Raw genomic sequence first — 13638 nt, forward strand, 5'->3', positions numbered from 1 at the left:
TCTGCCCTGCTCCTCTCCCCTCACTGTCTGCAGGCAGTGCCCTCAGCCCTGCTGTGCTTTGCAGAGCTGCTGCTCCTGGGCAGAGCTGTCTCTCTGCAGCTTTGCCACTTGCCATGAACTTCCTCTGTCCCAGGAGCCCGGCCCACCTGAGCAGCAGAGGACCAGCCCAAGGCAGCACTTCCTCTGCCCCCTCTGGCCTCCCTCCAGGTGTCCCTGGGGCTCCAGGGGAACCTGCTGTGAAACAGGCTGAAGGAACCAGTGATGGTTCCTTCCCTCAACTGGGGAGAGGCACTTTTTTCCAGCAGTGTCATTTCTCCTATTGGGAAAAGAGTCAGGCATGAGAATCACCTTTTTTTTTGTTCCATCATTAGGCAGGACACCTGGAAGGTGACAGGCAGGGATCTAATTTCTGCAAGCTGGGAAATGTCTTCAATTGAGTGAATTTAGGCATTTCATTCTGGGTTTGTAATTTCATTCTGGGTTTCTCATTACATTCTGGGTTTGTAGTCCTAGGAATAGAAAGACATTCAGCTGTCTTTTGTCCATGCCATGTCTCTGCTCTGAAGCAAAGCCTTTGCACACATGGGGTCTTGGACACTTGGTAACAGGTTTCCTTAGGGCAAGTATGAGCTTGCCTGGTGCCACAGCTGGGGTGCTTCAGCTCAAATGTGCAGCAATGCCCTCAGACAGGGGCACAGACAGGATGAGCTGGAGCTGTGACTGTGGGAGACAGAGCTGTGACATGGTGGCAAAGCTCAGTACAGCTGGTATTCAAGGACAGCATCCTCCAAGCTCAGCAATAGTCCAGATCGCAACTCAAACTAAACTTGAAAGGCAATTCAAGGGCACTGTAATGAGTGTTTACTACTTCAGGAACAGTTAAAGCAGAAACAAAGATACTGTGTGGCCACTGCTGAGTTTTGTAAGAGCAGGTGTAGATAACTGTGAGATTCTCTGTTATCCTCTTTGCCTCAGTCTTCCCCAGCAAGGTCTCTCAGGCCTCTGTGACTCAGGGCAGGACTCTGGAGAAGATCAGCCAGAGGTGGATGTGGATCAAGTCAGGGGTTGCTTGAGCAAATGCAATCCTTTCCAGGACAGGAGGGGAGGCATCCCAGGGAGCTGAGAGGGCAAGCCAATCTCACAGTGAGGACACTCTCCGTCACCTTTATAAGGTCATGGAGACTGGGGGGACTCCCTGATGACTGGCAGCACCCAAACATTGCATGCACCTTTCCAAAATGCCCAGCAGAGGAGCAGTGAAACTCAAGGCTGTGCCCCAGAGTGTGTCCACTCAGATCCCATTTCTGGGTGTCTCAAAAAGAAGCTGACTGGTTTGACCCAGGGCAGCTTGTGTCTTGCCATCCTCTTTGCTTTCGGGAATGAAAGAACAGGCTGGCTGGACACAGGGAGAGCAGTGCTTGTCTTTTAACCTGGAAGTCAGTGAAGTTTTCAACATCATCCCCCACAATATTCTTGTGCCCATGTTAGGGTATTATGGCCTGCATGGGTGCATAAGAGGAGGAGTAAATAACCAGATGGCTGGTGGGGCTCAGAGGGATGTGGTCAATGTGTGGTAGTCTGCCTGGAGGCACCTAGCTAGAAGGCTCCTGCGAGGGTCTGTCCTGCCACTTGCCCTATTTAACGTGGTTTTAATGATCTGGAGGAGATGAGAGAGTTCTTTTTCATAGCACTTGTAGATGAAACGATATTGAGGAGAGGAGACAGTACACTGGAGGGCACGGCTGCCATCCCAAAGGGCATAGCCAGGCCAGAGGGATGGGCAAAAAGTAGAATCATAGAATGATAGCAACATAGAATCATTTAGGTTGGAAAAGACCTTTAAGATCATCAGGTCCAGGTGTTAACCTAGCACTGCCCAGTCCACCACTAAACCCTGTCCCTAACCACCACCTCTGCATGTCTTCTAAATACCTCCAGGGGTGGTGACTCAACCACTTCCCTGGGCAGTCTGTTCCCATGCTTGACAACCCTTTTGGTGAAGAAATTTTTCCTAATGCCCAATCTAAACTTCCCCTGGTGCAACTTGAGGCCATTTCCTCTTGTCCTGTCACTTGTTACTTGGGAGAAGAGAATGAGACCCACTTCACTACAACCTCCTTTCAGGTAGCTGTAGAGAGCGAGAAGGTCTCCCCTCAGCCTCCTTTTCTCCAGACTAAGGAACCCCAGTTCCCTCAGCCGCTCGTCGTCACACTTGTGCTCCAGACCCTTCACCAGCTTCGTTGCTCTTTGGACACGCTCCAGCACCTCAATGTCTTTCTTGTAGTGAGGGGCCCAAAAGTGAACACAGTATTTGAGCTGCAGCCTTAACAGTGCCGATCACAAAATGATGATCACTTCCCTAGTCCTGCTGGCCACACTATTTCTGACACAAGCCAGGATGCTCTTGGCCTTCTTGGCTACCTGGGCACAGTGCCGCCTCATATTCAGCTGGCTATCGACCAACGCCCCCAAGTCCTTCTCCACCAGGCATCTTTCCAGCCACCCTTCCCCAAGCCTGGAGCATTGCATGGGGTTGTTGTGAGCCAAGTGCAGGACCCAGCACTTAGCGTTGTTGAACCTCATACAATTGGCCTCAGCCCATTGATAAAGCCTGCCCGGGTCCCTCTGCAGAGCCTTCCTACTCTCAAGCAGACCAATGCTCTGGCCCAACTTCAATTCCCCTTGGATTATGGGGGCAACAGCGGGAGATTTGTCTGCTCATTCCCTCCATGGTCTCTTCAGTGATGGCTCTCACTGAGGACTGCTAACACCTTCAGAAACTTAGAGGTTTGCTGCTGACTTTTACTTCTCTAGAGGCCAGTTCATTCCACTTTTAGCATCTGCAGTTCAGGAACTTGGCACCACAGGGCTCATTCACATACAAAATGCCCTAAGAAGCCAACTCTCTGGGCATAATTTTCTTCATTCCCCAGGTCTTATGTGGTTAATTAGAGAGATTTCAGAAGTGAAAAGATTTCAATAGTCAAAAACAATAAGAAAGGATTTCATTTTCTTCCCCTTTTCTTCATTTGTCTGCTTACGCGTTAAGGGCAATAGCAATCTCCAAATGGCATTGAAAGCAAACATATTCAAGACTGAAGTCAAGACCCTGTGTGTCAGACACTCTATGGGCAAACTTGTCCCTCCCTCCAACCCCACATGTCTCTCATCAGGCACCTGGGATTTACAGCACCTTTGTTCACATCTGAGCTTTCTCCACTACAGTCTGTAGCTGCATGTTTCAGCCCATTGGCACCAGTTTCCACCTGCTTTGCTTGGGGAACGAGCTGCACCCAGACACAGAAGGATGTTTCTTAATTGCCAAAAGACAAAACCAAATGAAGGCATGGTGCAATAATAAAATAAAATGCGCTCCTCTGCTGTCTATTAAGTGCACATTACTTCCCCTGAAGTCCACTCTCCACAGTGCATAGCCTTACACCAATAGAAAACACATTTTTCTGTCAAGCACATATCCCAAGAACCCCTAAAGCACTCCCTGCTTCCGACTCTGTTTGTCCATATTCAGTCTTGGCTCACAGCAAGTCCCATGCTGAAGTCACAAGTTGCCTCAATTCACAGAGGGAAGCAAAGAGAAAAAGTGAATACTCTTGACTAGCCAAATCTGCATTAATCCCACCCTATCTGGGATACAGGAGCACGTCCTTTGTAGCCTCTGCAGTATCCACACCTACTCATTCCTCTCCCCCAGCACTGGACAGCTTGGGTGCAATTGTCCAGGCTTCCTTTTCTACTCAAGGCAGAGCAATCACTTGTCTCCACTGAGATGCTTTGGCCTACCCTGCTTCCCCTGCCCCCAACCTTTATCTCCTGTAACCCTGCTCCAGTGATAACTAGCACTGGTGGTCATAATGGATGCATCTGCGCATGATGGCTGCATCCGACTCAAAGTGAATTCAGGAGACAGATAAGAACACAATAGCCAAGGGCTACTGTGCAATGCACGCCCTGCAGAAACTAGAATCTGTGGTCGGTACGTAAATATGACTATGAGTAAATCATCTTACCCCATCAATAGTCTTTGTATGAGAACCCTTTGTGATTTTATATTCCTAGATAACATTAGTGTAGATACAAGCAATCGCTCACATATTTGTCTTTGTAACTTTTCAAAAATGATGGGATGTGACTTCAGTTATTCAGCTCCTGTTACGTCTTATCAACTGTTATGATCTAATTATACATTGAGTCAAGATTTATTGCCTACCTGCATTGGAATGCATCTTACATTGGTGAAGAAAATACTACAACACGATGACCTGTGTCAACTGCTAGAATGCATGTGAAACAATGGCCACAAACCTCTGATCACCACTCATCATGACACAGAAGAGATACGCCATGTCTTGGAAAGAGTGAAGAAGGATGGGGAACACCATTGGTGGGAAACTCTTCTTGGATGGTCACCAACAGCAACGGGAGTTTTTAATCTCATGCTTCACCCCATTGTGATTTTACTAACTAACACTGATGTGTCTACAGGATAAAACAAATAACCCAACTCCAACCACCCAAAACATACAAGCTAATACATAGAAAATAGCAATACTTCACTATCTAGTTACTCTGGGTCTGAAAGGCATAAATTATCAATATACTATTTATGGCACAGCGGCAAGAGGTGACCATACCACCACGCTGTAGAGAATAAGATGAATTGACTATAGGCATGGGGTGCAGTGTGACGGTGTGTTACCCCCCCGGCCCCCCAACCTGACCTGTATCTCCTGTAACCCTGCTCAAATGATAACCAGGAGTGGCAGTCGTAATACATGCATGTGCTCACGATGGCTGCATCTGGCTCAAAGTGGATTCGGGAAACGGGTAACAACACAATAGCCAGGGGTTATTGCGCAATGCGCCCACCTAACCACAGTAAAGAAACTAAAATCTGTGGTTGGTATGCAAATGTGACTATGAGTCAATCATCTTACCCCCATAAATAGTGAGCAGCCCAAGAGCCCTTGGAGCTCTCCTGCATGGCAGCGGGCTGCACACCAGGATCTCCCCTTGAGCCGGGACGCCTCTTAAGGTTAGTCCTCGACACTGAGAGATTCCTTGCTGCAACAGATACTTGGTTAGTGACGAATAGCATGCTAAATATTGCAATCTTAAATAAGCGATAGAAAGGATTGATTGTGCATATATAATCCTTTAGACATGGATCATTAACCAAGTCTGACACTAAGACTGGAACTAGCCGCACCTAGACTCCTCTCTGAGAAGGAGTTTAGGAAGCAAGGGGGTCCTTTCTGAACCTCAGGACTCAACAGCAGGGTCTCCCTGACAGTTTCATCCTGGCCTCTATGCACTGTTTTATATCAATGAAGTACTTTTTTGCTTCTCTCTTACGAGTGAAGTGCATCACTCCATGCACAACAGCATCATACTCCTCTGGACAAAAAAAAGGGAATCTCAGGTGTCATGGCGTACCAATACTTGCGTTCAGGGATCTGGTCAAAAAACCCATCTCCATTTCTGTTGAGTTTGCTCAAGTCACCCTTGAGTTGATTCCCATCCACCGCTGGTTGTCCTCCTCCACAGGAAGAGAACACAGGGGCCATCCCCTCAACACGGGGGGCATCCCCCATACGCATCCTGCCTGCCAGTCTCTCCAGCGGAGCCTGCGTTCCTCCATTGCAGAACCCCATATGAGCAAGCAGTCCCACCACATCTCATTTAATCCAAAACCGTCACAATTGTGTGACAAGCCATGGGGCTCCAGATCCTCCTGCCTGTGATCCACCTTCTCCTGCCTATGTACATTTGGACCGCAGCAGCTCAGCTCTGGCACCAGGGTGGAGTGCAGACTTCTAACAGGGAAACCTGAGCAGTGACCCTGACCAGAAGACCATTGTCCATTGAGCTGTGCGGCACTGCACGTACAGCCTGGCCTTCACGCCTGTGCTGTGCAGAACAGAGCCCTTGGCCGCAGGACAACTTCAGCAACTCATTGTCTCACAGGAGCCTGCAGGCAGCTCCCACTCAGTACTGGCCCTTACGCCTCCTGCGTGGCCTTGCCTGTAGCTAACAAGGCAGCAAGAATTTCTCATGAGAACATCAGTTCTGTTAGACTGTAGAGATGATGAGAAGAGTTCTTTTTTGGTAAGAAATTCCTACAGCAGCTTGAATGATCCAAACAGGGGAATGTCTTCTATGGGTGGGGTCCACATGGCATGTTGCGGGTGGGTCAGAGGCCTGTTCAATGCTACACCACCTGGGGTCCCACCATCTAAAAGGGACCTGAGATTATCTGCATGATTCTCTCTTTATAGTGTTAGTGCTGATGAACAGCATTTTAAATGATATCTCACAGAGTCTGAGTGCCTTTCTTACTCCAATTATAATGAACCAGTGGTGAAAAACATTCTCTCAGCACCTTTGGATGCAGCCCCTCCAGTGCCATGGAGTGGTAAGGGTGGAGTTTGCTCAAGTAACCCCTGGCTTGATCCCCATCCACTGCTGGTTGTTCTCCTCCAGAGTTCTGCCTCAAAGCAGAAAGGCCTGGGAGACCTCGCTGGTGGGAACTGAGGCAAAGAGGACGTAGAGTAGCTCACATCTATCTACACCTACTCTTACTAAATGTAGCAGTGGTCTCACAGTATTTCTGACTCTTCTTTAGCTGTTCCTGAGGTAGCAACAGCTCATCTTAATGCCCTTGAATGCCGTTTTGAGTTTCAACTAAGTTTTGATAGGAAGCATGTCTGTGCTTGGATTATGCTGTCCTTGAAGACAAGATGTATGCAGGCACACTGTTAAAATCATTGGTCTGTTCCTTGATGGAATCCTCAAGGGAGTGAGTAAAGACCCCAGTGTGGGGTGCTTTGTGTTCAGGCAATGCATGCAGCTGTTGTGCCAGAGAAAAGACAGACCTTGCTTCTCCGATGGCATCTGATGACCGATGCCTCTGACTGATGGCAACAGTCCCTGGCACACAGGCATCAATCGCACTCCCTGCAATGCCGTCAAGGCTGTCTGTCGTGCACCCGCCCTGAGTGGGAATTGCTTTCCTGCAGGTCCTGTGCTGTCCCTGCCAGCCCTGGCATCTCAGGGAGCTCTGTGGGCCTGGATTGGAACATTAAAGTGAGTAGATACCCTGAATTCTGAAAGGCAATGTGGGGATGAACATGAGGCAACTGCCAATCCAGTGAGTGGAGACCTAGTAAATCCAACAGATGGAGAAGAAGGAAGAGTGAGACTGGGCTCTCATATGGCATATGACTTCATTCCATCATATGGATATAGGCCACCCTGAACATAATGAGTGGGGACAGGTTCAGTTGCCCTTAATTTGGGCATCAGCTGTCATTTCAGTTGGCCACAGGAAACTCCCAAGGGCCTCCAAGAAGATGCCCCCAGGTGGTGTCCTGTCTCTACATCTGCCTGCACCTATCTTCGATCTGTCTCTATTACCTGCACATATCTTTGACCACCTCTGGCCCCTCAAATGTCACCAGACAATTGCATCTGAACAGCTCACTCCTGGCCTCCATCACCATTAATTTCCATGGGAGCTGAGAGAAGGAGCTCACATGCAGGTGTCTATTGAATGACCACCTGAAGAGAGGCAAGAGGCATCCCACCTCCTGTGGGTTGGTGGTGTGCAGGGCAGGGAGCTGAGTCCCCTTCCAGCCCCAGGACTACAAACCAAGGAGAGGATGCCTTGACTGACTCAGCTGAATCCCTTCCCTCAGCAGGGCAAAAAGAGATTCCTGCCTGTGTCTGTCTGGCTGTCCTGTCTAATGATGGGCCAACAAAAGTTGATATTTCGACCCAACTCTGTCTCTGAGCAGAGAAATGCCACTGCTGGAACGAAGTGTCTCACCCCAGCTGAGAGAGGGAACATCAGTGATTCCTTCAGCTTGTTCCACAGTAGGTTCCCCTGGAGCCCCAGCCACAAATCAAGGGAACCCGGAGGGGGCAGACAAATTGCTACCTTGGGCTGGTCCTCTGCTGCTGAGCTGGGCCGGGCTCCTGGGACAGAGGGAGCTCATGGCAAGTGGGCAGAGCTGCAGAGAGACAGCTCTGCCCAGGAGCAGCAGCTCTGCAAAGCACAGCAGGGCTGAGGGCACAGCCTGCAGGCACCGAGGGGAGAGGAGCAGGGCAGAGAGAGCTTAAAGGCAGTCTGGGCTGTGAGGAAAGTTGAGAGCTCGCTGGGGGAGAAATCTTCACAGCCCTCTACATGGTAAGTACCTGCATGACAGGGAATGTATCTGCAGTTTGTGGAAGGATCTCCAAAAGCTGGCACATCCCACAGTCAGGAGGACTTCCACAGTTCGTCTAGCGTAGAGGAGGACATGCTGCAGAGCAGGGCTTCCCTGCTGCACCATCAGAGGGACAGGGCATCTCAGCTGCCTTCTACCAGGGACAGCTGCAGGGCTGTGAATGTGTGTGTGTGCAGCCAAGGGTGCCCAGGGCTGTCCTTCAGCGTCCCTGTGCCCCAGGGGGCTGTGTGCCCAGGCAGGGACTCTGCCGCCTGCCAGGGTCAGCACTCAGCCTGCCCGGGGAGCTCCCTATAGCACTGCAGAAAGAAGCTGTGGGTGGAAGGAACAATTTCTGGCAGGGCAGGGTCTTTCTGCTGCATCACTCAGGGCTGCTCACAGCTCCAGATCACCACTAGGAAACTTCCAAGGGGGTGTTTCAAGAGGAAGGTCAAGGCAGTTTACAAGAAAGAGATTTCCTGAGTCTGTGTTTTCAGTTTCCTACTTGGAGGGCAGGGAACAGGAGCAGGGCTGGGGGTGGGGGAGGGAAAGAGAAATAGAAAAGGACCTGTCAAGCTTGGACAAGTCATTGCGACTTCTGAGCTGTAAATTTGAGGGGTCAGCAGGTCTGCTAATAGCCTCCTAAACTGCCTTCAGCCACTCCTCTACCTATGGACAGCACCAACATCACGTTTGCTGGACCCATCAGGGCTGTTCTCACCCGCCCTTTTGAACCTCCAAACAGGAACACGTGCCCAGGCAGTGCCCTGCAAACAGGCAGGTTTCTGTAGGCCGAGGTGAGTGCACAGAGTTTGGGATGGGGTCTGTGAGTGCTGACAGGGAAAAGACATGGCCCAGGGAATCACTTCCTAGGAGGAAAATCTCCAGGCAGCAGGGTTACGATCAGGGAAGGAGAGGAAACTTAAAACAGATATGCTGTGGGAAGGAGAATTCAGAAAACTCTGTAACATCCCCTCCATCACAGACCCCTTCCTCTGAGCAAGCCCCCTTGCCTCCTCTCCCACCCAGCAAAGCCTGTGCCCTCAGGGCTGTGGGGTCCAAGGCATGAACCACCTCCTCTGCAGCCACAGCTCCAGCAGAGCCGTGCTGCAGCTCTCCAGCCACATGCCCACTTCCCTCTGCAGAGCACAGGGGCTGACACCAACTGCCTGGCAATGCTGGTGTCTGGGAGGTGGCGTGCACAGCTGGGTAAGGGCAACGCTGTCCTGAGTGCCCGGCTGCCTCTCCCCTCGCCTCTCTCAGCCAGACCCTCACTGTATTTTTCCTTGTTTCTCCACTTGTCTGTGTTATTGCTGTTGTTATCCTGTTCTTGCTGTCAGGCTCTCTGGGGATGGGAGTTTCAGCTGCAGAGTCACACACTGATCTTGTGGGTCCTTTTGTGCAGGTGTGTCCATGGGAACAAGTGTCCCAGCTTTCCTCTCATCTGTGAGGCTGTGGGCAATGCAGCCTGTGGGGCTGGGGAATGAGCTGGTTTTCCCTTAGTGACATACCATCATGAAAAAACTTACGTATCTCCTTTTGCTATCTTTCCATGCTGTGAGCTGCCCTCCAGAATGCAAATCTGTTCCATAACATCTTTGTGTAGCATCTGAAAGCCCCATCTATAAGCACAGTGCTGCTATGACCAAGGAAATGCTGTTGGGTTGGTCAAATGAGCCGTGTGTGTCCTTGGCTAGAAGTGGGTTGCTGAGATGTTGAGAAAGGGTGAGACATTTAGCAGTCTGCAGTGGATCCCTCTGCTCTCAGCAGTGTCTGCTGGCTTTTCACGCAAACAGAGCACTGTGATCGCCCTCAGTCTCAGAAAGGTGCAAGCCCAAGGCATCTCGGTCTGAAGGACAGACCAGGTCCCCTCAACTGCTCTAATCCAATGGCAATCCTCTTGCCTTGCAGGATTCACTCAGATCTCCCTGAGGGCAACAGAAATACTAGGACATCCCAGTACAATCCTCAAATCAGATGGGGGGAATAATATAAAAATTTCCTCCAAATTAAAAAAAAAAACAAACAACACAACAAATTTCAGTCTGCTTTCTGCAATCTTCTTTCCTTAGCACTGGGATTCAGATGCTGCAAGCCCTTCTGTTATGGGTGGATTCATCTGACCAAGTTGAACACCAGGACTGGCCGCTGCTTCCACCATTCCCATGAACTCACTGCTGCAGAGCAGGGCTGACACCTCAGCAGCCAGTGCGTGGAGGCCCAGCTCCTCATGGCACATTCAACCAGCACCAAACCAGAGCTTCAGCCATGGAGCTGAAGGAAGGTGTCCTAGGAAAGGGAAATAGAGGGGTGAGGTCTGTAGCAAGGGGAGGGTCTTCAGGAAATGGCTTTGGTTTTGCTCAGAAAAGTCTCCCCTAACTTGTCAATGACTTTTCCTCTTTGCACGGGTCCCCATGCCTGGAGGCAGCAAACGTCCAATGGCAGCTCTATCACCGAGTTCCTCCTCCTGGCATTCATGGACACACGGGAGCTGCAGCTCTTGCACTTCTGGCTCTTCCTGGGCATCTACCTGGCTGCCCTCCTGGGCAACGGACTCATCATCACTGCTGTAGTCTGCAACCATCACCTCCACACACCCATGTACTTCTTCCTCCTCAACCTCTCTCTCCTCGACCTGGCCTCCATTTCCACCACTGTCCCCAAAGCCATGGCCAATTCCCTGTGGGACAGCAAGGCCATCTCCTACCTGGGATGTGCTGCACAGGTCTTTCTGTTTATCTTTTTCATGTCAGCAGAGTTTTCTCTCCTCACCATCATGTCCTATGACCGCTACGTTGCCATTTGCAAACCCCTGCACTATGGGACCATCCTGGGCAGTAGAGCTTGTGTCCACATGGCAGCAGCTGCCTGGGGCAGTGGTTTCGTATATGCTCTACTCCACACTGGCAATACATTTTCAATACCACTTTGCCAAGGCAATGCCCTGGACCAGTTCTTCTGTGAAATCCCCCAGATCCTCAAGCTCTCCTGCTCAGATGCTTACCTCCGGGAAGTGTGGGTTATTGTGGTTAGTGTCTTTGTGGTATTTGTGTGTTTTGTTTTCATTGTGCTGTCCTATGTGCAGATCTTCAGGGCAGTGCTGAAGATCCCCTCTGAGCAGGGACGACACAAAGCCTGTTCCACATGCCTCCCACACCTGGCCGTGGTCTCTTTGTTTATTAGCACTGTCATGGTTGCCTACCTGAAGCCCCCCTCCATCTCCTCCCCATTGCTGGATATGGTGGTGGCAGTTCTGTACTCAGTGGTGCCTCCAGCTGTGAACCCCCTCATCTACAGCATGAGGAACCAGGAGCTTAAAGACACATTGAAGAAGCTGATTCAATCAGCTCTTTCTCAGCAGCAATAGCCTGCTCACGCCTCTTCAGAAGTGATTTCAAATTCATCTTGGGAACCTCCTGTGCTTTGGGCATTTTATCTGTGATGACCATGTTTGTTCATGTCTGCATCCACTCCACTTCCCCAGAGCCATGAACCCAGCCTGCCTGACCCAGAGGGGTGTTCACGTGTGTCTGGCACAATGGTACAGCTGGCTTCTTGTGTCGCACCTCTGTAATAAAAGGGGATTTCCTCATGGTGGTGTCTGGAGGTTGGGCTCTTCTTCCAAAGCTGAGCTCAGGCTGAAGAAATTGCCCCCACAATGCCGTGCTGCTTTGCTTGGGTTCTCCCCATGGGATGAGGGGAGGAGGGCATGTGGCAATGTGTTAGAGAATGGGCCTGGGCTGAGCCTTCACCTGTGGGTGCCCAGTTCCACCCGAGATGGTGAATGATCAACAGGGATCTGCCTGGGACTCTCACCCCATGGCTTTCAGGCACCACAGCCCGCTCGCTCTGCAGAGCAGTACCAACAGCTCAGGGCCCTGTGGAGGGCACAGGGAGGAGGAAGGAGCGGCAAGTCAGGCCAGCATGGACAAACTTCCCTGGTGAAAGGCTCTCTGGGGGCAGGGACATGTCTGGAGAAGAGAAAGCAGCAACTCTGTGCTTCTAGGAGGGAATAAATGACAAAGAGATATCTATTTCTGAATGCACCAGCTCGGGCAGGCTTCTCTATTGCTTGGGTGGCTGGAGCAGCCTGAGGATGCCCTGGGCCAGGAGCCTTTTCCTGGGAGTGGGGCTGGCACAGAGGGGTTTGCTGGCCGTGGACAATAAGGCTGTCTTGGAGACAGGAGCAGACACTGGCCTCCATCTCCTCATGCCATGGCTGGCCCTCAGCCCTGGGACTGAGACACCTCTCTGCCTCTCTGGCAGGAGCTACTGTGAGCTGCAGAGGGGCTGGGGCTGTGGGGTTGAGTGTGCAGAGCTTTGCAGTACCCATCAGTGGGCACTGCCATGGGGTCAGCCCAGAATGGGCTGCTTTTCTGGGCTGGACATGAAAGAGATAGATGGGTAGGGGAGGGAAGTGCTGGGGAACACCAGATAGGGACAGGGCTGGGCTGGAAACTACTTGGGAGAGGAACACACTGAAGTTAGCTGAGCTGCCTGACCATGCAGGGTGAGGACTCACACCAGGGGTTTGCTGGTGCAGAGTCAGGGCTTGTGGAAGGCAGCGGAGACTTGCAGACACAGGAGAGAGGAGGCTGGTCTGTTGTCTTTGGTGGCATGGACAGCTGGGGAAGGTGCCCCAGGGCATTTGTAACACAGACAAACACCACCACCCCCAGTGCCCGGTTGCACCATAGCACTACCCTTCAAGTGACATTTCCTTTTTCCTCATGCCCAGGCTCAGACTCCAAAGCTTTTCCTTTCTCATGCTGTTTCCTCTACAAAGGAAATCTTCATCCTCTCTGAAAGCACCCTTCAAGCAGCTGCAGGCCGTGACAACATTGTCCTTGGCCTCTACGTCAGGAGGCCAAAGCAGCCCAGGTCCCTCAGCCTCTCCACACGAGTCATGGGATTCAGCCCCTTCACCCCATCTTGGCAGATGTCCTCTGCACCTTCTCCAGGTCCTCCCCACTCCTGCAGAACATGGAGCCCCACCCCAGCACAGATTAGTTCAGATGTGGCCACACCCCTGCTGAGTCAAGGGAGGAGCTAACTCCCCTTGTCTGGGTGGCCATACTCCTCCTAATTCAGCCCCATATGCAGCTGGCCTGATTCGTGGTCAACATGCTGCACTGGCTTCCTATAGCATCCCTTGTAGCAACCATGCCTTCTCCTCAGGCTCACTCCTCAGCTGGTCAGCTCCATGCTTGCCTTGATACATGGGGTTATCCTGCTCCTGATGCAGGACTGGCCACTTCTCCTTGTAAAACTTGGTGAGGTTTCTGTTGGCCACCCTGTCCTGTGGTGCCTCTAACAAGATGACAGCATGAGGAACTGCAGGACAAGACGGATAATAAAAGAAGGTCCTAGTCTAACGGACTTGCAGAGCAAAGTAAGAATTCGCAATGCAGCCATC

At 51.1% G+C, this 13638-nt stretch overlaps 1 protein-coding gene across 1 annotated transcript; it reads left to right on the top strand.

Annotated features, from left to right (window-relative positions):
• Positions 1 to 3960: 3960 nt before the first annotated feature.
• LOC142403573 (olfactory receptor 14A16-like) lies at positions 3961 to 11589 on the top strand. Its single transcript, XM_075489820.1, has 3 exons — positions 3961 to 3994; positions 8968 to 9019; positions 10647 to 11589. Exons 1-3 carry the CDS (start codon positions 3961 to 3963, stop codon positions 11587 to 11589), a joined length of 1029 nt encoding a protein of 342 aa, XP_075345935.1.
• Positions 11590 to 13638: the final 2049 nt, after the last annotated feature.

This window comes from Mycteria americana, unplaced genomic scaffold (assembly GCF_035582795.1).
Source record: "Mycteria americana isolate JAX WOST 10 ecotype Jacksonville Zoo and Gardens unplaced genomic scaffold, USCA_MyAme_1.0 Scaffold_39, whole genome shotgun sequence".
In the NCBI taxonomy this organism is placed as follows: domain Eukaryota; kingdom Metazoa; phylum Chordata; class Aves; order Ciconiiformes; family Ciconiidae; genus Mycteria; species Mycteria americana.